At 42.8% G+C, this 24,831-nt stretch overlaps 1 protein-coding gene across 1 annotated transcript; it reads left to right on the top strand.

Annotated features, from left to right (window-relative positions):
* The first annotated feature begins 9,811 nt into the window (after positions 1–9,811).
* TAT (tyrosine aminotransferase) lies at positions 9,812–19,033 on the top strand. Its single transcript, XM_037063691.1, has 12 exons — positions 9,812–9,920; positions 10,535–10,781; positions 10,927–11,031; positions 12,770–12,837; positions 13,683–13,841; positions 14,046–14,184; positions 14,623–14,675; positions 15,465–15,617; positions 16,187–16,315; positions 16,867–16,950; positions 17,667–17,765; positions 18,191–19,033. The coding sequence occupies exons 2-12, from the start codon at positions 10,547–10,549 to the stop codon at positions 18,329–18,331; spliced, it is 1,365 nt and encodes a 454-aa protein (XP_036919586.1). The 5' UTR covers positions 9,812–9,920; positions 10,535–10,546; the 3' UTR covers positions 18,332–19,033.
* The last annotated feature ends 5,798 nt before the right edge of the window (positions 19,034–24,831 follow it).

Below are 24,831 nucleotides of genomic sequence, written 5' to 3'. Positions count from 1 at the left end.
AGATAGAGACCATGCACGCAGGATGACTTCAACCCGACGGCTTTCCAGGAGCATTCCAGTCCTCATCGTGCATGGGATTCTGGGGTCCAGGTTGGGAGTCAGAGGAGGGTTTTTATTGCCAGACACTTGGGGTTGTGGTCTGTGGGGGTTCCAGCAGGAAACGGCTGCTGCACATAAACTAGACAATTTGAAGACAGTTTAACAAAGGAGACATAGGTGTTTTGACACATAATAATTTGTTTTGGATCTCTTGTGGTTCTGAGGGTTGACGGGGACTAGTTGATCTTGCTTGTGATTTCTCGGGCCGTCACAGCTGTCTTGGCACGGCATGTTCTGAAGGCTCAAATGGACTAAATGTCCCAGAGGGCCACCTCTCCTACCTGCCCGGCACCTCAGTGCTCCCTAGATTCCTCTCTCCCCAGAAGAGGAAACTGGATTTTTTACATGAAGGCCAGGGTCCCAAAAGCTGGAAGCAGAATCTGGTAGATCAGTTAAGGACTATATCCAGAATTAGCATGGTGCGTTTTCCCCAACTTCCATTGGCCAAAGCAGTCACAGGGTGTGCCCAGTTTGAAGAGGGTGGAGAAAGACTTCAGCTCTCAGTGGAGAAACGGCAGAGCTACGCTGTTGAATGTAGGAGACCATTCTTCATGGCGTGGGCCCAGCCCCCAGTGGCGAACGTTTACTGCAAAGTAACTTCCTAAAATCCATGCTAAACCTTCCAAGGATGAGTGTAACCGGTTCAACCACTTTTGCCCCTTTCATTTGCAAATATCCCTCTTCTGTGATGTGATTAGCAACATTGGCTCCTTTGTTTTCTGTAAAAGGTAACCACCTTTTATGGTCCACAGTAAGTAAGGACGATCATGTAATATGCCAAGTAACCCAATTAAGGCGGGTCACGGCAAGGGCTGCAGCTTTTGCTCCCATTGAGAGAAAAGCCATACTGTCCCTTTTCCTCCATGGGACCCGGTAGTCCATGTGAATGTCTCATTTCATCCATGATGACTCGGACACTGCGGGCTGGTGTCCGCATCTGAAGAGCATGTGGAGTGAGAGTATTGTTGCAGCCATCTGGGGGCCTGCAGGTGTGAGCAGGGATTAGAGAAATCAACAGGAGAGCTGTCCCCACTGATGCCTGAAGGGGAAAGGTGGAGAAATAATGACAAGAGCCTAAAGAGAACAGTTGCGTGGAGATGGCCTTCTGAGAGTAGGGTTGGTCTTCAGAAGTGCAATCCAACCAGAAAGGAAAGAGAGAAATAATTATTCAACCTATACATACCCTTTCTCCAACTTCAAATCTCCTGCCAGTGACCCACAATGGCCGAGGGATCCCATTGACAGGGGTCCATGCAGGTCAGCCTCCTTGGGCACAGAGAAAGTTGGGAAGGCAAAGAATGGTCTGAAGAGGCAAAGGGAAGACGTTATCGGTGGACAAGAAAATATGTAGGATATGTTACCTGTGGGCAAGAACACGGTTCAGGACTAGAATTGCTCTGCATGGGACTGGAAAGAAAATTGCTTAATTTTGAGCCGTCTGAAGGCTATCTAAATGCCCTGGTGTGTTGAAAAACAGTTTAAGCCTACCCTTGGGCAAGAGGATACTGCTACAGCTACCAATTACTTTATCCATAAACATGATCTGGCCAGACCCCTCTGTCTCTTCTCTAGCCTCGTTGTCTACTCTTCCCTTCTTACTCATAGTGCCCCACTACTTGCTCTCAAGCCCACCACAGCTTTCAGCATGTTATTTTCGCAGCTGGATTCATTCTCACTCACTTCTTCTGGACCAATCCTTATCTTTGCAACTCAAATGCAACTTCTTTGGGGAAGGCTCCTTCAACATCTGTCCTCACCTTGTGCTATTCTTCCAGCACTTCTCCTCTGTGGCACTTATCCTAATAGGAATTTAAATATCTGTTGGTGGAATGATTTGTTTAATGCCTATCTCAGTCACTAGACTCCAGTTTCCCGAGTCTGTATCTTCTTGAACCTTACAGCTGTGGAACTTCAAACATTGCTTAACACATAGTTGGCACTCAGTAACTGTATGTGAACCCATTCGTGTGTGGATATGGTAGAAAAATCAGCAATGATTTCCATAGAGGTTGTCTTCTGCTTTTTTTTTTCTGAATGTGTTTGCAGCTATAGCCACTGTTTGGCTACCTTTTGTTGGAGATAAGACATGGGTGAGACATGGATTACTAACTAGGAAGCCAAGGTTTGATGCCAGGAGCTGAGTTAGTTAGCAAGGGTTAAGCAGCTATCAACACACAGTCAACTAAGGAATAGCCTCAACATCCATCAGCTGATGAATGAGTGAACAAAATGTACTGTATTTATACAGTGGAATAGTATTCATCTCTACGAGGAAGGAAGTGCTGATACATGCTACGATATGGATGGACCTTGAGGACATTATGCTAAATGAAAGAAGTCAGACACAGAAGACCACATCTTGTACTCTTTCATTTGGAGGAAATGTCCAGAATAGGCAAATCCATGGAGATAAAAAGTAGATCAGTGGTCACCAGGGGTGGTGTGGTGGTGGGGAGTGGGAAGTGACTGCTAACAGGTACAGGGATTCTTTTCTCAGTGAAGACACTGTTGTGGAATTAGAGAGTAGTGATGATTGTACAACCTTGTGAGTATACTAAAAGCCAGTGAATGGTCCACTTGGAAAAGATGAATTTTATGTTATGTGAATTATATCTCAATGTTTAAAAACACAGTCAACATCTATCATTACACAAAGAATGAGACATTCTGATCTACAAATAGGCTGAGGGATTGGAGCATGGTTTAAACTCTAGATTACTCTAGACATCAGAATGGCAAGAACACAGAATTATTTCCTAAGAATCTAGGCTCCTTTGTTTGATGGCTTCTTTGATATGCACTAAGGATGCTCATTCCTGATGAATGCAGAATCGGAGTTGGGAGATTGAGGTTTTAGCCATCTACAAATGAAGGGACACCAACTTCTGACTGCAGAAAAGTGACTGTTATGGGCATGGTTTCAGTGATTATGCAAAGTGCAAAACAAACAGGATGGTGTTATTTGCCAGACTTCATGAGAGAAGTGGCCAGAAGTCACTTCCTTCAGCAAATACGTGAAAGTTTTATTTCCTTTTTAACCTTTAGAGCTCTGATGTGAAGCAAATGGCTGAGACAGCCACTGCTCTTCCCTTCGAAGCATGAGAAAAACATCAGATGAACGTAAATTACTGCCAAGGTCATGAAAAATAAGGAAAGTCTGAGCAACTCTCATAGATGGATGGAAATGATCTAAGGTCAGATTAGATTCAGGAGGCAAGACCACTAAATGTAATGTGTGTCTGGATAGGATCTTGGAACAGAAAAAAAGGATAGTGGAAAAGTTAGTGAGATCTAAATACAATGTGGAATTTAGTTAATATTAATGGAATAATGTGTATTTCTTAGTTGTGACTAAAAATGTAGCATAGCGACATAGATATGGAATTAAAACATCTGCACCCAATTGATGAATAATCATTGATAATGACGGTTCAAGATGAGACGACACAAAGTAACTATCAAGGAAATGAGCAGTAAAAGGCAGGTGAATAATCCATGCTTGATCCACATAGTTAATTCATTATTTCCTGAAAGTTCTCCACCACTGGCTGTACCTTCATGTTTTCTATTTATTTATTTTTTCTATTTATTGAGGGAAGGACTATACTGTTCAACTCACTTTGTCATCTAAAGAGAGGCAGGTTGTATCATGAGATCTGGGGCCTGATGGTGAAACTGGACCTCCAGCTCACTACTCACTACCTGTGTGTCTCATTTTCAGCTGTACAGTAAGGGCATGACCCAGGCCTTACGCTGGGATGGATGTGAGGATTAGGAGCTGATGTGGGTAGAGTGTGTCAAACAGGGCGTGGTAGGGGATAGTTGATCAGCGAGTGTGAGCTGTTATGCCACTTGCATGGGTAGAGAAAGTAGGGTGTGAAAACAGGTCTATAAAAATGAAGAGCCCGGGGCGTTAGGTAATCATTAAAACATAAGTTTATAAAAATTTTATAGTTGTAGGAAAATGTTTATAATACCATGTAAAGTGAGACTCATAGAATAGAGAATTCTGATATAGAAAGCTGACGGATGTACACCTAGAAAAATAGATTTCAAGCTGTTCATTGTTAGGAAAATGGTTAGCAGTGGTTATCTGAGGGTCATGGCACTATTTAAAAAATAGTTTTCTATCAAAACACAGAAAGGTGGTTGCCAAGAGCTGAGAAGAGGATGGAAGGGGAATTAGGGTTTTATAGGCTTTCAGTTTTGCAATATGAAAAAGTTCAAGAGATCTGTTTCACAGCAACACGCCTGCATATACTTAACACTACTTACTGAACTGTACACTTAAAAATGATCAAGATGGTAAATTTAATGTTATGTGTTTTTCATCACAATTAAAAAAGAATATTTCTTTATGGCAAACATAATTTTAAGAAAAAATCAGTGGAAGGTGTTCTTTGATTTTTGAATGAAAGTCTTAACTAGTTTTAAGTTGGTGTAGCTTTTCGTATTTCTGTAGTTTATTGGGCCCTGGCTGCCCAGTGGAGTTTACATGGCAGCGGTAAGGCTTCCTAAGTAGAGCGGGGTCCTTCCATTTGTTCCCCCTGCTTTCTACTGAGAGAAAACATAGGCTGTAGAAGAGGGCTATTACCAAACTGTGTGGTTTGTCTGCTTTTCCTTCTGAGCCCAGGTTCAGTTGTCAGGTGCTGAAGAAGGGCGGATACAGCAGCCCCTGACCCCTTCACCTACCCTGAGCCCTGCAGATTTTTACGTCAGCTGCTCTATTTGCAGAACGCCCTCCTGGGATCTGTGCTGCTTGATGTTCTTTGATCTGTAAACCTGAGTCAGAGCCAGACTGGTTGAGACAGAGGAATCAGAGCTGACGATCTCAGAGCAGCTGTTTTGTTGCCCTTTGGTGGCTTCATAGACCCAGGTCTAACTGACGAAATACATGAGTCCCCTTGCAAGACTGGTGACGGATGTGAACAGATACTTCACAAATCACAAAGAGCTAATAAATACATGAAACATGACCAACCTCACTAAAATAGAAAGAAGAGAAACAATGGCAACACTTTAATATTTAATGATTCTTAGAAAAATCATTCCCAGGGTTTGCAAACAACTACTGATAGGAGGGTAACTGGCCTTTCTGAAAGGAAGTTGGCAATGTGTATCAAGACTGGAAAAATGTTCATTCTAAGGAGAGAATATTCCATAAAAGCCACAGAAAAATTCAGGAATTTAGTGAAAGGTAGGGGTGACATTTCAAATTAACAAGAACAGAGACTTTCACTTTAAACAATATTGAGCTCAGGAAAAATCTTTAATTGTAAAGATATTTAGAAATGTCAGATAAAATATAACAAAATGCTTGAGCTCCCGAGATAAAAAGAGGACGCCCCCAGGGGCCAAACAATAAGGAACTGAAAACCAGTGTGGGGAGGGGGGCAACACTGCTGCTGCCCTGGATTATTTGAACAATCTAAGGCTCCCGCCTTAACTTCCAGGTGGATACAGGGCAGCAGCCTCAGGCTTTGTGGGTATGTGTCAGGAGGAGTTGAACCTGAATCTCATGTGTAGCTGGGATCCTTGACAGTCCCAACCTTGAGGGGGAAAAATCAGTCACAATAGCTTCTACCTTCAAGAAAACCCTACCTTTGTTTGATTTGACTCTTGCCATGGCCAATATCCTGGAGGGTCTTAACCTCTGAGATTCTGTCCCCCTAGAAAACACTCAGCTGATTCCCTCTTGGACCTCTCAAACTGGTTAGGATATCCTGGCAGGTAGTCTAAACTCCAAGAGGTGGACAAAATAAGACATATTTGTTATGTTTCTTCTTCCCAATGGCCTATCTGTTGACCAGTTTGGCAGGTCTACCAGTATTTGAGATGTGATTCTACTTCCAGGAAATTATCCCACAAATTATAAGATACTTATAAAAATTCCCAATCATAAATAGCAATTGTATTCAGTACATTTTATTTGTAAGAGAAAAAAGTTTGAAACTGCCCATGTCCGAAGGGGTGGAATGGGTAAACAAACACTATGTACCCATTAAAAGGCGAGAAGTTGATCTCAATGCATGAAAACAGAAAGAATATCCACATGACATATTATTAAGATGTTTTAAAAAGTAATCTGCAGAACAGCATTGTCTAATAGAAACAGAATGCAAACACATAGTAATTTCAAATTTTCTGATAGAAATATTTTAAAACATAAAAAGAAATAGGTGAAGTAAACTTTAATAATGCACTTTATTTCACCCAAGACATCCAGAATGCTATTTAAGCATGTAGCCAATATGAAATAATTGATGAAGCCCTGGCTGGTGTAGCTCAGTGGATTGAGCGTGGGCCTGTGAACCAAACAACTGCAGTTCAATTCCCAGTCAGGGCACATGCCTGGGTTGCAGGCCAGTTCCCAGCAGGGGACGAACGACAGGCAACCATATATTGATATTTCTCTCCTTCTCTCCTTCCCTTCCCCTCTAAAGATAAATAAATAAAATCTTTAAAAATAAAATAAAATAATTGATGAGATATTTTACATTATTTTTTATGTCTTTGAAACCTGATGTGTGTTTTACACCAACAATACATCTCAGTTCAGATAAACCACATTACAAGCACTCAATAGTCACTTATAACTAGTGGCTGTAATAAGGGACAGTGCAGCTAGAGATCAAATGTATTACATATAATATATATATACCAGCTTTATAAGTACTGTATAGACACGTGGAAAGATAATACAAGAAATGGCTGGCATGCCTATCTCTCTGGAGTGAGATTGTAGGGAAAGAAGGTATTCAGAGTTTATTTTATAAACATCTATATTTGGCCCTGGCTGGCGTAGCTCAGTGGATTGAGCGCGGGCCTGCGAACCAGGCGATCGTGGTTCGATTCCCAGTCAGGGCACATGCCTGGGTTGCAAACCGGTTCCTTGCAGGCTAACTACCAGCAGGGGATGCACAAAAGGCAACCATACATTGATGTTTCTCTCCCTCTCTCCTTCCCCTCTAAAGATAAATAAATAAATAAAATCTTTAAAAAAAAAAGAAGCTAGAGGAGAAAAAGGAATATGAATAATTAAACAGAAAAGTTTAGATATACACTGTGCAATTATATCAGTTAGTGGTGTAGGATATTCTTTATTAAAAAAATCTATATTTGAATTTATTATCTGAGGATATATCATACTTCAATTACTAAAAAACTAAAAGCAAAATGTTTATTTTATTCAATGCAGTAAATCAAGGTATAGAAAAATTTATCTTAAGAAAATAATAAATACATGAACTGACCTTTATGCATCATTACTCACAATTACAAAAACCAGGCCCCAGCCTCAGCTGGGTGGCTCCATTGGCTGGAACATTGCCCCAGACACCCAAAGGTCCTGGGTTCCATTCCCATGGGCCCATTCTTAGGTTGTCTCTCACATTCATGTTTCTCTCTCTCTCCCTCCCTTCCTCTGTTCTAAAATTGATTTTCAAAAAAGTTAGACTCCACATCATGTCCAACAATAGGAAAATTATTTAATAAATTTTGATACTTTATGATGGAATGTTTTTCATCACATGGGAAAATATCCATGCTACAATTTTAAAATTCGCAAAGCAAAAGCTATCCAAGCAAAATGAAATCTATACATGTTCACAGAAGAACTTGTATACAAATGTTAATAGTAGCATAACTCATAGTACCAAAAGTGTAAGCAAGCCAGTGTCCACCCGCTGGCGAATGGATGAACAAACATGGCACAGCCCTGCAGCGGGTGTTAATCAGCCATAAAAGGGAAGGCAGTGCTGATTCAAGCACAGTGTGGATGGACCTTGAATACATTTGCTTAGTGACAGAAGTCAGACACGAAAGACCACATTTGGTATGTGTCCATTTATATGAAATGTCAGGAACAGGCAAATCCATAGAGACAGAGAGTAGATTGGTGGTTGCCAGGGGCAGGAGGAGGAAGCGGGGAGAGGCTCTGCGATGGGAATTTGGGGATGAGGTGGCGGTGATGGCTGCATAGCATCCTGAGTGTATCACAAACCACTGAGCCTTCCACTTCGGAATGTCTAAAATGGTGAATGTATGGTTGTGTGAATTCTATCTCACTTTGAAAAATGTGTATATAGAACTAGATCCCAACTTTATGGCGGAAAAATAAGACTAAGTGCTCAGAGTGGTGGTGGGGTTATAAACACTTTTTTCTTCTTTCTGATCTCTCCAGTACATATGTATTGTATTTCCAATGGAGGGTATTGAAACAAAACCATTTGGAAAAGAGTGGTCTTTTCTGTGGACAACATCTTCGTGCTTTGGAAATAACACCATGTTCGCACTCCATTGGCTAGTACACCCAGGGCAGCCCTGTCCAGCCTGTGAAGTAGCTCCTGTCTGTACTGTATTTAACTGCATTGACAAAAACAAAACCACAAGCCATTTGCCATAGGGTGCTAAGAACAGAGCTGCCTCAAGACTTCCCTTTTCTGTATCTTTGGGGGTGGTAGAGACTGGGTTGCATGTTCACCTTTTGAGACAGAGCCACCCTGGTTGTCTAGCTTGGGCATCAGCGCCCCAGCTTCAGAACTTGGATCCTCTTTGCCCTGCTTCCTGCCCTTGCCTGGTGCTTCTGCTGCCTTACCTGTGAGACGAGGTGGTAAAGGCTTCCTCACTGGAGTGGGGGAGAGAATGCATGAGATAAGATCTTCAAAGCACTAAGGAATGGAAGGTCCAGAAAAACCAAAGGTTATTCCACCCCTCAGGAGACTTGAATTGCCGAATCGCCAAATCAACAAAAAGTAGATGGAGAAGAAAGAACTTAGGTAATAACTCCTCATCTCCCGATAAATAAATAAATAAATAAATAGGATCTGAACCATGGGGTCACTGAGGTTTCTCTTAACCTTTGAATGGGTGGCACTTTTCATGGGCTCACAGGACTGCTGAGATCTCTGCTGTGCTTGTTTAGCGATGTTGTTTTGTTTGTATCTACCTTACTATTCTTCCCACAACCCCAAAGCAGGTAAATGGAAGAGAATTTCCAGTGTAAGGATAAAGTTGCACAGGTTTTGGTTGCCTAGAGGACCCTGTACTTTTACGATATTTGTTGAGCGGGCCTTAGTTTATTTACTTCAACTGCCCAGTTTGTTCTGACTGGCGTACAACTTTGTAGACTGACAGGGAAAGAAGCCCAAGATGTATGAAGTAAACACACATGTTGTGGAACAAGTTGCAGAGCATAATTCCACTTGTGTTTTGAACATTTGTGTGAACCTGTATATCAGCGTGTATGTCATCTACCAACCTGCCTACCCACTTACCTACCGTCTCTCCCTTTCGGTGAATGGACAGAAAGGGCACAGTTATTACTGCTGCTTACCCCTTAGAGTCCGAATGGAGAGCACAGACAGCCCAGTGCAAGGAAGGACCCTCACTTTTACTTCACACATGTCTATATTGTTAACATTGTAATAGGTTATTTTATAAGAAAAAATTAAAATTATCACTTGTAATCACAACTACGCCTCTGACAGTCCTCTCCAACATCTCACAAAGTGCCCAGAAAGAGTTAACTCAGAGAATTCCAGATGTTTGATTAGGTCAAATTCCTGATTTGGTCCTTGGGCGTGGGAGTAGGGTTAGAGGCGAGAAGCAACAAAAAGTGAAAGGGGAGGAAAAAAGAGGGTTGGCTGTCCAGTTCCCAGCCTAACCAATAGCACGAACGTTTCAGGCCTAACGCCCATTTAGGGAAACTATTTCAGGAGTCAGGAATTGCATCCGAGTTCATCATCACTTGTCAAAGAAGAATTAAAACAACTTTCTGCTTCAGCTATTTGGACGCTGCTTGGTTCTCCTTTACTTGAAAGGTAATATTGAGCCTCTGCTGATCTGGTGGTGGTGATTGGGGTGCGTGCTTTTTTCTTTGTGGTGTACTGGTTTATTTTTTCCACAGGGAAGAAAGGTGCTTTTAGGGTAGTACTTTATTTTTACCAATGACAATATTAACACTAAATTTCTGACAATGTGGAATGATTCTTCCTGGTCCTATTTGCAGAAGGCAAAATACAGTCTGTTGAAGGGTTAGGGAGACTTTTTCTTGGATAGGCACTGCATGGGAAAGAGAAAACACATATTCTTGGATTGTTTAATAGTTTTCATGTCCTTTCTCCTCAGTTTCATGGTTAAACTTTGATCAGGACTAGGGTTTGCCCATGGCAAATCTTGCCGTAAATTAGTAGTATTCAACAGCGTGCTCTGCGCTAACATTATAGAATGGCTTCTTCCTTTACTTTCTCAGAAAAAAGTCTTAAAACCCTCTTCATTCACAACAAAGCTACTTTTCATGAGAAAGTGGCAAAACAAAGAAAAATGTTCAGCAGGAGATGGCCAGTGAAATCACCCAGGTTCAGGTCCAAGTATAGCCGCCTGGGATGGTGCTAGGTTCTTGGTGTCACAGGGACCTCTTTCCCCGCCCCCACAGACTTTGCTAGTGATGGATCCATATGTGATTCAGATGAACAGGAAGGGCAGCCTGCCCTCTCTCCTGAATGTGCACGTCAACGTGGGTGGGAAGAACTCTCTGCCAGGAAAAGGAAAAGACAGGAAGGCCAGATGGTCTGTGAAGCCCTCGGCCATGGCCAACAACACTTTCAATCCCATCCGTGCCATTGTGGACAGCATGAAGGTGAAGCCAAACCCAGACAAAACCATGATTTCTCTGTCAATTGGTGAGTTAGGGACACTCGATTGAGGGGTGGTCACTGTTCCCCACACCCCTCCTTGCCAGATGGGAGAAGATGGAAGTGGAGGGTGAGTCTGAGTGCTAGGCGTGAAAGAGTAACCTCTTGATGGCTATTTCTTTCCTGTGAAAAGGGGACCCTACAGTGTTTGGAAACCTGCCTACAGACCCTGAAGTTACCCAGGCAATGAAGGATGCCCTGGACTCTGGGAAGTACAACGGCTACGCCCCCTCCATTGGTAAGCTCCCCCCAAGATTCTAACTGGTGGCTTCCAAATCTTCAGTGCTCTCCCAATAGGAATGAATTTCTAGCAATTCTCCTCACTTTCCTGATGCATACTTCCTAAAGAGAGGCTAAGATAAAATTGCCAGTTGGATTTGAGGAAAGGGGTCTTAGGATGCTTAAATACAAGCTTCAGGGTCCAACTCATTTGTGGTTTTCTTTGACATACTGCACCATCCCTCCAGGCTCAGCCACATACTTGTTTCTCAAATAATGCTCCTATCCTATCACTGCTAATTCTCAAACAAAGGCCTTGAATTGGGCTGTTGCTGATGGTTTACTGATCCCTCTGTGTCTGTCATAAATGTACTTATTGCCCTGTATGAATAGCTGCTTGGCTTTATTTCTCCTCTGCGTATTCAATGCTTATTTTAATTATGCTCCTGATCATACTCCCAATGAAACTGTAATAGTTTCGTATTAAAGAGGAATAAGCAACAATAACAACAAAGGATGGACTGTCCTACTGAAGAACAGAAGGCTGTTTCTGCCAGAAAGAAATTCTCCTTTCGGGGTTAACTCTGTCTGTCTCTGAAATGTTTCTACGCTAAACATTTGGTAAAATAAGTAATTCCTTGATTCTGTTTCAATGTTGCACATTTTTCTCCTGTGTACATGTGTACATGGAAACACATTCTTAAGGCAGAATAAAAATTCAGTTTCTTCCAGACAATCACGGTTCGATTCCCAGTCAGGGCACATGCCTGGGTTGCAGGCCAGTTCCCGGCAGGGGCCAGTTCCCAGCAGGGGATGCACGAGAAGCAACCATACATTGATGTTTCTCTTCCTCTCTCCTTTCCTTCCCTTCCCTTCCCTTCTAAAGATAAATGAATAAAATGTTTAAGTTTTAGTTTCTTGCTAAAATAGAATTACAAACACTTCAAAGAGATTTCAGGGACACGACTTTTAGTTTGATTATTTACATTTTAGAAACTTTCATACAACAAAATTGAAGTGAAATAAGACCGAAAATTAGGTTATAAAAATTTTTATGACTTTTATAACCAAAGCATTAGAGACTTGATTCAATTGAAAAACCAAAACCAAGTCTCTTAAATATTCAAAGGATATGAACACTGACGCCAAAGAAAACACAAATACCTACAGTATATATTGGAAAATGCTCTTCCTTATTAGTAACTAAAGAAGTGCTGGTTTGTATAATGCTCTTTTTGGCGGTTTTGCAAAACATGAACATTTGCCTGAAACTGTCTATACTTCAAGCCTGAAAAGCGACATTTGGAAATAATGTATGACAATATTATTTAAAAGAAAAAATTGTACAAAACACTAATGGGGATATAATGTGAAACACTGAAAATGGACCCAGTGTATCACACTCAGTGATTACAACTTTTCAAAAAAGATACAGTCTTTGGAAGGGATTTGGGAATAATCTAAATCTTGTATTTTTATGGAGAAAAAACACACAATTAGAGTAACCAAGATAGCGAAGAGTATTTATAGTTTGGGGAGCGCTTCCTTGTTATTTATATATTTGTGCTTATTTTAAAGTTCTCAGATATGGAGTGAATCTCCTGTCTTTGCAGTGGGAGACAGAAGATACGGGAGCTAAACTGAACAGAATGTGCTCTGAGCAGGGGCAGAGGGGACGGACACCCTGGGGCTCTGTAGCATGGCCGTCAGCTGTGGGGTGCAGGTGTCAGCTTCCTCCTCCTGCTCCTTTCTTTCAGGTTACCTGTCTAGTCGGGAAGAGATTGCTTCTTATTACCACTGTCCCGAGGCACCCCTGGAAGCTAAGGTGAGCCTTAGACAAGGTACCAGCTCTGAAGCAATATCGGGGAAACTCTTTTCGTTGTTTCTGTTCCACAAGGAATAAGGGTTTCAAGGGGAACAGGAGCTGAGGGTAGTTTCCCTCTAACAATTCAAGGGCTTCTTATATAATGAGGACATGAATCAGTGATTATAATTAATGTCATTACTGTACGATAATGATGTTGTATACTGCTTATGTGGTATTTGTCTCAAGGGGGCTCAAAGGACTCAGAGGTCACTATGATTCTCTGCAAATATCATTGAAAACCAATAATTCATAAACACCAAATAATTAAAATTTTATATTTTACCAAAAGGATCTTTTAAAAATTTGTAGCTTCCCTCATTCATTTTAAGGCCACTCAAATAGGAAGACTGAGCTATCGTGACCTACTGAACTGATGGTAGGACCAAGTTTCAACGCCACCCTCACCTGTATTATTCACTAGGAGGGGTACGCATTCCTTAATATAAGAAGTGCCCTTCATCCATGTTTCAGAGAAGAGCCAGGCTTCAAATCTCTGGTCAAAAATCAATAAACAGGCAAAAAACCCAAAGTCATGATGATCTCTCATGAAAGCTGCCTGAGTCACAGCTGACCTATTCTTTTTGAGGTGATTTATTCATTTAAGTGGCCAACAGCCTTTAGATACCGGCATAGATAAGCATATTACCTGCTTCCATTTTTGGCTTAGCACGGTCCCTACTATTTTACTTAGAATTTTTAAAAAACGAATCTATTTTTGTTCCCCACTCACCCAACTGATAATCTCTTCTCTGCTGTTGCAGTTAAAACTACTAACAAAATGAACCGTTTTTTTTTCTTCACAGGATGTCATTCTGACAAGCGGCTGCAGTCAGGCCATTGAACTTTGTTTAGCAGTGCTGGCCAGCCCGGGGCAGAACATCCTCGTCCCCAGACCCGGTTTCTCTCTCTACAGGACTTTGGCTGAATCTATGGGGATCGAGGTCAAACTCTACAATTTATTGGTAAATGACTTTTCAATTTTAGACACAAGTGCTCAATTACTACTTCCTAAAAATAGATGAGCATTAGCCTAGCAGAAAAAGATCTGGACGTGAGTGGTCGAGACCACAGACACATTTGATTATTTACATTACACCTTTGAATTAAATGAGTATTCTCCCCGGTTTTTCAGAATCATCTTAGTCTCACCCTTTCTTCCTTCCCAGCCAGAGAAGTCTTGGGAAATTGACTTGAAACAATTGGAATCTCTGATTGATGAAAAGACAGCCTGTCTCATTGTCAATAATCCATCAAACCCCTGTGGGTCAGTGTTCAGTAGAAATCATCTCCAGAAGATTCTGGCTGGTGAGTCCAGCAGACTTCACTCGACAGGGGAGGAGGTGGGGATGGATGGAATCCATTAGCCATTTCTTGGAATGAAAAAGAAAGAGTCCATCACTAAGTTCCAAGTGTAGGATGGAGGTAGGGGAGCTCCTTGAGGGTCTCTAGTGAATAGTGTGCCACTGGAACGGTAGGACTTGCCCGAAAGAGGGATGAAAAGAGGACACGGACCTGCTGCTTCACCACCCCCACCTTGTGGAAGAGAGGGTCTGAAACGTCTCCTTCATTAAATAGCAAGTGTAGACCTTGAACCCTGGAAGAGTATAGTAAGAACTTACAGTTCTTAAACAGGAAGACAAAACACAAAAACATGAAATGTGAAACGCAGTAAGACCAGGTAAATAGTAAGTGCAAAGGCAATCCATGTTAATAATGATTTCTGTGTGTTTTTCTTATTTTCAGTGGCTGCAAGGCAGTGTGTTCCCATCTTAGCTGATGAGATCTATGGAGACATGGTGAGTCTCGCGCAGGACCACTCTCTACAATAATCTTAACTCCAAATTATTTCATGGGGACTTTAGGGGTGGCATCTAAAACATGCCACCTCTAAATGATTAGAAGCAACTCCTGATCATTTCAGTACAGCATGTCAATATACCTGCCCTCTTCACAAATAGATAGATTTATGACTTCTTAGCCAGTTACCTGAAATGCAGAAAGTTAAGAAAACCCAGAGATTTTTGGAATTCATTTGGTGGCAAAACCTGACTTGGCTGATAGAAAGATATTTGTAGATTTCTATTTTTCTCACGGCCTGTACAAAAGTGTAGGGGGAGGGGTGGAATCATTAATATGCTTGATTGGGAGTGCTGTCTGAGAGTCCTCTGGGGGTGCCATATAATATATGGTATATGTGCTACATAACCTTTCTAAAATCCAAATACTTTTGTAACATATTTGGGCCCTGGAATTTCAGGTAATTGTGAACCCATGTGGATATTTTCAAATCTATAACACCAACAGTCATTCATTCTCTAGAACTGGCTTCAAGGGGTTGCCCATGTTACAGGGCTAGGGTCAGTTTCCTCACTGTAGTAGGCTTCCTTTAATCCAGACCAGACACCAGGTTAAATGTCTTTGGCTAGTTTCCTTTGAAGCCTCTTGGGATCCCCATCATGCTTCAGTGTAGGGATGAGCCCCCAGACCCGATGCCTTGGCCCTAGTGATATAAGGGAAGGGGTAGGAGGCATGGAATTTGGAGGAGAGGAAGCAAGAAGACGACTACAACAGGCTCTTCTCCTCAGGTGTTTGCCGACTCCAAATTCGAGCCTCTGGCCACCCTCAGCAGCAATGTCCCCATCCTGTCCTGTGGAGGGTTGGCCAAGCGCTGGCTGGTTCCTGGCTGGAGGTTGGGCTGGATCCTCATTCATGACCGAAGAGACATTTTTGGCAATGAGGTGAGAGCAATGTGGTATGTCTCATTTGGGATATATATTTATATTTACTTTGCGTGCACAGTGGTTGGGAGGAGGGGGTTTTTTTCTTCTCTTTCTTCCTGGCCCTGTAATTTTGGGTGCCTAGAAAGATACTAGATAAAGATGGTACTACTTCTCCAAATTCAGTTTTTCTGTACCCAGCTCTATCAAGAAGTCCCATCTGCCTCCAATTTTTGGACTACTGAAAAGGAAACAAAAGCAGTAATACACCTGATGTTTGCAGACGTACAGTGTGCTAATACTTTATATACCTTATTTTAATTTAATCTTTCCAACAACCCTCTGAGGCCAGTAATATATTATCTCCATGTTACAGTTGAGGAAAGGGAGGCACAGAGAAGTTGTATCATTTTCCCAGGGTCACAAAGCAGGTGCATAACAAAGCCAGGCTATGAATGCAGGTGGTCTGATCTAAGAATGACACTAGGCACCATCACTTCTCCAGAGATATAAAAACTGAGAGAAAGAATGATCACAAAGCTGACGTGCTTAAGACAGGCTAAAGAATGTGTTTACTGGGGGCCTTTTAGATCCGAGATGGGCTGGTGAAGCTGAGCCAGCGAATTCTGGGACCCTGCACCATTGTCCAGGGAGCTTTGAAAAGCATTCTGCGTCGCACCCCTCAAGAGTTCTACCACAACACTCTAAGCTTCCTCAAGGTAAGGGCAGGCTGTGGCTTTTCACTTTGGGGCTCAGTGAACACCATCAATGGAATTTGGAATAATAGTCCTCATTTCTGGAGCAATGTTCCACGATGGGGCTTCCATTTCAGAAGGTGGCATCCATGCAGGTATCCACCCATACATACATTTCTTTTTTTCGTCAAGATTTTATTTATTTTTAGAAAGGGAAAAGGGAAGGAGAAAGAGAGAGAGAGAAACATCAACGTGTGGTTGCCTCTTGCATGCCCCTTACTGGGGACCTGGCCCACAACCCAGGCATGTGCCCTGAGTGGGAATCAAACCAGTGACCCTTTACTTCACAGTCCAGTGCTCAGTCCACTGAGCCATGCCAGCCAGGGCTCCACCCATACATTTATAACTTCTGGCAAGTCACTCTGCTCCTGGCCAAAAGCTTCAGGTAGCAGGGTTTTTCTTGTTGACTCCTTATGCCAGGAGGGCAAACTTAGGTTCCTTGTCTTTGATGTGGGCTCGCCTTTTAGTGACTTGTTTTTTCATCTACCTAATTTGTAATCTTCCTCCTCTTGTAGTCCAATGCTGATCTGTGCCATGGGGCTTTGGCTGCCATCCCTGGACTCCAGCCAGTCCGCCCTTCGGGAGCCATGTACCTCATGGTAAGAATGTGGTGGTGGCAGCCACTCCTGGTTAGGCAAAGGAAAGCCAGTTGGCTGCGGGGTTCACAGAGAGCTGGGCTCCTGAGCCAGTCCCTTCAGGAATTACCACATTCTGAATTGTTCTACTGACATGATCTATGCTCACTGTTTAAATTAAAAAACAAACAAAAAACCTCTTAAAATGAATTCATTCCTTGATACACTTATTTTCTATGTACACATAGGGAAGAGATAGGACATAAATAAGAGGCTCTCTACACCACCGTAGTTCTCAACTGGGAATGATACTGGTCTCCCAGGGGTGTTTGGGAATGAATGTATGGGAACTTGGGGTGACTGGGGGTGCTGTTGGCATTGTGTGGGACAGGCTGCTAAATATCTTGCAATGGGTGGGATAGTTCCATGCAATCAAGAATTACCTGGCCATGAGGCTAGTAGTACCTTTTATGCGAAACACTAGAGTTCTATTTCCAGTTTCATTTACTAGCATACAGGAAGGAACCCTTCAATAAACGAAAATATTAATGTAAACATATTATCTCTTCATTGGGGAAAATTCCACGAGCTCATACGTGTTAGAACTTATTTATCAAATTATTTATCAGTTGTAGAGTTCCAAGATATTTTTTATAGCAGTCCCTGCCTTATTTTATGGCTAAGGAGTTGGCCTGTTTTCCCTCTTTCTGAAAAGTTTGTCTCTCCTTGTATTGGTGTAGGTTAAAATTGAAATGGAGCATTTCCCAGAATTTGAGAATGATGTGGAGTTCACAGAGCGCTTAGTTGCTGAACAATCCGTCCACTGCCTCCCAGCAACGGTGAGTGCTCGTATCTCTCTCAGGACCTTCTCAACAATTTCTAGAGCCTCAGGAGCTGTCCCTGAGCTCATCTGTAGCCTGACCTTTCCTCCCCCAACAAAGTGTATCTCCATGTGATAAGATTCAAACTGATGTGTCTCATAGCCTCTATTTAAAATTTGTTTCTCTCCATCATTATCCCATCCATACTAGGAAGAAAAGGTATGGTGGAACATTCTAGGTGAGGGAATCAACCTTGTCCCACAAATCCCTTTTAAGATGAATTAACTGGTACTGACTTAGCGTCCCGGTGGTGGAAACTGAGTGAACTGATAGCCCTGAGTAAACGGCATCGCCACTTCTTGCTGATGAGGGCCCTCACCATTTTGCCGTGGTTCATTAGTAGATTCAATTGCTCTGAGAATAACAGGCTCTTATTTTTGCAGTGCTTCGCGTACCCGAATTTCTTCCGAGTGGTAATTACAGTACCTGAAGTGATGATGCTGGAAGCCTGTAGCCGGATCCAGGAGTTCTGTGAGCAGCACTACCATTGTGCGGAAGGGAGCCAGGAGGAGTGCGACAAATAGGCCTGAGTCCATGCTCCTCGCTATGTCCGGCCCAGGTAGAACTGGACTGGGCCCTGCTGCCCCTCGAGTCAGGTGCCCCTACTGGGAGAGGGGCCTCAAAAACATATTGAGGGCTCAAAATTGCCCCTGATTTACCCCAGCTATATCTGTCTACACACTGTAAATCCCAGATTTTTGTCTTACTCTCTGCTCTACTGGAGTGACTGATTGATTGATATGCTCCCATTTTATGATGACTTCCTCCTTTTTTTAATGAGAGTACCAGGTGAACAGTATTTACCAGAAAGCAGCAGAAACAAGAAAATTAAAAGCTCAGGATGAGAAAAACAAATGAGAGAACAAGTGAGAGAACCTCTCCCCCTCATTCTATAAGAACATACTCTCTCTAGTCAGAGCTGAAGTCCAATTCTGTTACTGCCTAACTTCAGGTATACCTCACTTAATGCAATAGTTGTAATTAAAGAAGTTGGGCACGTGTATTTGGTTAATTATATTCTAAATACATCAGGAAACTTTGCTAATTCGAAGGATCCCTTACAGAAATACTTCTGTTGTTTTCTTTTTATAAAGAATTATTTTGTAATGTAAGTAAATATCCTTTGATTGACTGACTTTCTAAATTTAGATATGTGTGTATCAGGCTTTCTTAAAATGAAAACACATCTGTACTAAAAAAAAAAAAAAAATAGGACCTTCCAGAAACACTGCTCTGTAAGAGGCAGAAATATCCTCACCTGTCATTGTTATAGAATTATTATTATTTTGGCTGTAATGTTAATATTGATTTATTGATATATATATTATATTATCTTTTCATATGTTTTCTAAGAAGCATTTATATTAACAAGATCCTTTATTTTGCCAAAGGCATAAATTATTGTTGTTCTTTTTTTAAAAAAAATAAAGTTTACTAAGTAGCTTTCCTCTCCTGTGATGTATTTTTTCTCTTCTGCGGGGGAATTTCTATTCCCAGGTGCTGCTGATTGCTCAGTCTGATTGATGCTTTATTTCTTTGTAGAAATACTGATATTTGTGTTACCAGACAGGAACCAGCCTGGAGCTGGTCTGCTTCAGGCCGGCCTGTAGTGTGTGAGTTCTTGAGTTCCTGTGGGAAAGATTTCACCACATGAGTCCAAGGTGATTTTGAGAATATGTTTACTAAGGCTGGGGACAGGGAAACAAAGGAAGGATTTGGGATAAAGGAGTAGCAGGGGGGAGCCTAGATGGTGCTCTGCTTTGGCTCCCCAGAAGAGCCATAGGAAAGGAATGAGCCAAGGTGGGACTGCTGTTAGCTCCCTGGGAAGTGAAGGTCACAGACACAAAGTGAGCCAAAGTGGGGCTGTTTTTAGCTCACTGGGAAGTCAGAGAAAAGGAGCCTCTGGAGACAGGATTGAAGGTAAGCCCAGGGTCGAGCTACCCCTGCCCACTGCTCCCCTGGCTGCAAGTCTCCTTGGGACTCTTAAGAGTTTAGGAGGAAATAAAAAGTTGGTGCCCAAGAAGGGGCATGGGCATGCTCTGGAGCAGGCCGCCCAGAGTCTTTGTCCTGAGGGCTTTTTACCCTTTTTCTGTGGGTGAGAGTCCTAGGGGAGGGTTTTAGCAGAATATTCATCAACTTTCCAAGTGCATTATTAATATGCTGATGTTTCAAAATGAGTACATAGGTGGGTTTGGGAATATTCTTTGGTCAGCTATGCTGTTTAACTTTTATCTTGGGTCTCTCTTTTAATGGGTTTTTTGTTATTTGTTCCCCTGACTTCATTTGTCCCTGGTTTAGCTGGCACAAATGACATTAATTGGGTCTCTGTCCTCTATTTTCTCAGACCAGAGAAATTTAAGCTATGTATTCTCTGGTTAGGGAGGAGAGGTATGAACCATTGGCTCTCAAATGTCCTTGGTTAGGGGAGGTAAGGTGTTAGGATTCACTAGATGGCTGTAAATTGCTCAGTTTTGCCTTGTTTAATTTTCTCGTCTCGGTTTCTCCATCCCACTTGCCCAGGAATTTTCCTAGCTTTCTACTATTCTGTCCCATTTGGAGTGACTTAAAATATACTATTCCTAAAATATTTTATTTGGGAGTTCAACTTCTGGCTTCCTTTAACTTCTGGCCTTAAATTTCACACTTTCAATTTTTTGGATCCCCAATCTCTGGTTCCAAATTCCTACACTTGTCTAGATCCACTGGGGAATGAAGGTGAACCGGCTGAGTTGACCCAAGGGAAAACAGGTGTCCAGGACCTTCTTTCAGTATGAGCTTTTCTTCTGCAATTCCTCTTAGACACAGTTGCCTACTTTTTTCTTCACCATTTAGTTTAGAGGAGGAAACCTGAAGTTATCTTGCCAGGTTGGGGCAGAAATGCACCATAATCAGTCTGGAGAGTCCTCACTAAGGGAAGTTTTTCTTATCTGGAAGAGGAACTTCAGGTCTAAGGGCTGCCGGTCACACACACTTAATTTCCTTGACAAAAATAAACACCAAATGTTCCTGTTCAGTGAGCTCACACTAAAATTTACCTTTCAATTTTCTTCAGCAAATCCAAAAGGAATATACAATGATCAAGATGATAAAGATTTGTTTCCTGTATGGTGCCACTGCTGATAATTTTTGGAAAATGCCTGGCTTCTCTTTTCCTGTACCCCACTGCCTCCTCAACCTCCAAAGATCTCTGTCCAGAAATAAACAGGAAGACGTGGTAGTTCACACGGGGCATTTTTCCCTTCAAATGCACATACGCTATCACGCATTACTACATTCTACTCAGACTTGTTAAATTTCTGAATTTTCTTGACGTCTACATTTTGATAGAGTCAAACATTCAAACATTTAAAAATACTACATTCGCACTGGTCAAACTTCAAACAATGCACTCTTCAGGCCCGTCCTCAGCCACCCAGTATCTTCTCCCCTAAAATAATCACAGTTAGCATTTCCTGGTTCATCTTTGGAGATTATATGTGTATGTAAACGTGTGTGGGTGGGTGGGGGGTTGTTTTCCTTTTTTCTTTCCTTTCTTCAAAGTATCTATTATTCAACTTTAGAATTCAGTGTCCTAGTGAAGGCCAAGGAGAAATGACATTTCTGAGGCGTCCATTGCATCTGGGTGTTTCTAGATTAAAAAAAGAAAAAAGATCCCTGTGCAAGGGCTGCTTCCAAACAAGATCAAAATCCCCAGGGGAGACTACTTTAAGATAGCAGGAGAGATAGCATCTGAACGTCCCAGAATAAAACAAAGAATGCATAAAACAGTTGGGGATAAAGGCTCTCGGGTATGAATTCACCTTACCTACCCTTGCGGAGCACCGCCTACTAGGTAACTGCTGCTAAAGTCCCGGTTGGGTGCAGCAACTGGGAGAGATGCAGAAAGCCCACGGCTGCGCAGGCCCAGGTGAGAGTGCAGGCGCCACGCTGCTCAGGGCGCATGCGTTGTCACGAAGCAACTAGGCACCATTCTGGGTGCAGGAGGTGAACCTTAGGGGAAGGCGAGGGTCAGTTCGTTTAAACCGGTGCCGACTATTTTCAGTAATGGGCTTGGGTTTTGTTTCCTTCTCCAGACTCTCATTTGGACCCTCACCCTGTTGAGTGGTTCTTTCCCTTTTTGTGCCTACCTGGGCCACAGACAGAGGGACACTTCCCGGAAGTCGACAGATCATCCCAAGGTATCGTAAACCCTGTTAACCTTTTCGCAGCTCTGGGCCAGGCCCAACAAGTCCGATGATCTGTGAAACGGAAGGAGAAATTCTCTCCCAGGAGCCGCTGTGAGTTTCCAAAAGTGTGGTCCCTGGCATATTCGGACCCCTCTCAGCCAGGACCCGCTGCTGTGCTCCACACAGACGCACACTGCTGCCCACTAGGGGCTATATCTTCAGTATACTAAAGCTTGAATTATTGAATCCGTGGGAGAAATAATTGAATTCCCAGTACATCTTATTCGTACTTTTATTTAGTTTAAACAATTCGAGGGTATTTTCAAACAAGTTTCATAGGGTAGCATGGCATCTGCAACTCTGGGTGCCCCCTGTGGGTCCAGTTGTTGCACCCATGGTACCCCATGACTAATCCCTTGGTTACTGAGACAGCAGCAACAGAAGCACACTCTTACTGTCTTGGTTTTGAGTCCCCTCTTTATTTGTACTCTTTGAGGGGTTCCCTTACTGTTTTGCAAGTTTATCTCTGGATCTGCACATTCGTTTGCTAGGTTTGGTTCAGCATATCTAGTTGTTTTGAAGCCCAACATATTCATGTTGTCTAGTTTGTGCTATTGCTATAAAATCCTCATACTTCGAATAGCTCCCTCCAACCAGTTGGTTTTTCCTTACATACTTCCCCCTGGAATCCGTGTTCCATTGATACAGGGTGCAGTCAAGGGGGGAGGGCCCAAAAAAAGATTTGGAATGGTGTCCAGAACTCAAAGTGTATAGGAATATTGGAGAGACATATAAGATGTCCTCACCCCTTCCCCCCACAGGTGTAAGTTGGGGGAAGGGACACATGGAGCAGGAACATGCAGGGCTGTTTGTACAGCCACAGCCTTGCAGCTAATCCATGGCATGGTCATTTGACATATCTATAGCCTTTGGCGGGTCACTTGGATATGTTAAATGGCTGTGGCCAGGCTTGGAGCTAGGGGGATGAAGTCACTTCCCCACAAGATGTAACTGGGGACAGGTCCCCCGAGTTACAGCGCCTGCGTGGGAGCTTGGAGAAGATTGGTTCTAGGACATGGGCCATACCAGCCCAGACTAACGATGGCAGCCCAGTAAACTTGTAATAATACAGAAATACTGGCAGGTGTAACTGATTATGGGAGGAGTCGGAAATAGGGCTGCAAAGGAGGACTGGCACAGGGATTTAAAGGCAGACTTGGCAGCCATTGGAGAGAGCCATGCGGTTTTGGGCAGAGTGAGGATCCCCTCTTGCCCAGGTGAAAGGGAAAATCACGCAGCTTTGCCAGAATGGAGATCCCTGCAGCCAGGTGAAGGAGAAAGACACGCGCTTTTGGTGGAGTGCGGACCCCTGCAGCTTTGATAGAAGAGGCCCACACGGCTTTGGGGTACTGTCTTTGGCTGCGTGGCCTGGAAAGCAGGAGAGACTTTGACTGGAGAAATGGGTACGAAGAACTCTTGCTGGTGGACTGTGAGAAGGTGCCACATGACATTGGATTAACTGGAAATCCTGCCTGGACGGCGACACAGCTGATGGTGCCAGTGGCCTGAAACACAGATGTGTGCTTCTTTTCCCGATTTACGGTACCCGGAGTTGGGACGGGGAGAAGGAAGCGCTGTGGGCGTCTGTGGTTATCCTTAAGTACTTTGATATTTTTATAGGGACATTGGGTCACCACTTTAAGTCTGTACAGCTTTAAATAAACTTTTTCTTTCCTTTTCACAAGTCTCTGGCATTGAGAGATGTCTTTCTAATTGGTGGCAGACAGATGAGCCCAGTAGATATTAGTATACCATCCTTGGGAGGGGCCCCTGTTTTCTGTAGCAGTTTTTGGCATCCCTGGGTGGGCCAAATATCAGGCCCCCCCTTGGACCTCTGTTTGGTAACACCATGGCAGAGACAACTCCCTGCCATTCCCAATTCTTCAGAATGGCTCCTTCTTCTCTTCCCCTTAAGTGTGAGTCGGCTGTTCCCCCGAAGATACTGCCAGCCAGTACAGCTGGTTCAAATTGCTTTTTTTCACATCGTCTAGCTTCTGCCTTAGTGTCCTTTCAGAATATCGACTCTCAGTCATACACCAGTTATCTCCCTTTAAAATGTAGGTTGTATTACTTCACATTCTTTTAGTGTAGTCTCCTTTGTTTACTTAGGACGTTGACATATGTGAAGTTTTAGTATTTCTGTGGATGACCCGATCAACATCCTATGACCAACATCAAGGCCTCTTGCCAATTGCGAACCCATAGGAGATATAAACCCAAAGGAGATATATAGCCCCATCCAGTCGTCCACTTCCAAAACCACACCTTTGTTCTTTTTCATTATCTCAAATTCAACTGTTTTAGGAATCTTAAACCCTAGTGACTAATTTACTCACCACACCTTGCACTCGCTCACCTGAGTTGAAGGGTGAGCTTCTGAGTTGAAGCTCACCCTTCATCTCAGACAGATTTATACCTCGACCCTTAATGTTTATTGAGCCCTGTAATCTCTCCACGTTTCCACTCAATTCTTTAGCTCCCTTGCATTGTTACTCACCTGTTTCTTTGCAGTATATACCCACGGTGCAGTGTTCACTCACATTGTTAGCAGCCCCTTCAGCTTCTTAGCTTCCTGATCTTCCTCCATAGCATCTACCACGCAAAGTCTGTACTTAAAATTAACCCGGAACCTCCTCTATTTCTGTACTTGAAATAGAAATAAGGTGAATTGTGTCCTTGGTGCACGGTCTCCAGGCTCACTGGGCCCTCAGCCCTGCTTTGACAATCCTTTTACAAATCCTGGACCAGCGTGTCCTTAGAAGCCTTGAGTTGAAAAGGCAGAGCCCTGTGATGACATG

This window comes from Sturnira hondurensis, unplaced genomic scaffold (genome assembly GCF_014824575.4).
Source record: "Sturnira hondurensis isolate 20B ecotype Veracruz unplaced genomic scaffold, ASM1482457v3 Scaffold0014745, whole genome shotgun sequence".
NCBI classification, from domain to species: Eukaryota; Metazoa; Chordata; class Mammalia; order Chiroptera; family Phyllostomidae; genus Sturnira; species Sturnira hondurensis.
This window is presented reverse-complemented; position numbering and strand designations above follow the sequence as displayed.

Excerpts from the sequence above, each read along its gene's own strand:
- TAT (XM_037063691.1), top strand. The coding sequence starts at position 10,547 with ATGGATCCATATGTGATTCAGATGAACAGGAAGGGCAGCCTGCCCTCT. Across the intron at positions 12,838-13,682 it reads AGGCACCCCTGGAAGCTAAG|GATGTCATTCTGACAAGCGG; the intron begins GTGAGCCTTAGA and ends TTTTCTTCACAG. Across the intron at positions 15,618-16,186 it reads GAGACATTTTTGGCAATGAG|ATCCGAGATGGGCTGGTGAA; the intron begins GTGAGAGCAATG and ends GGGGCCTTTTAG.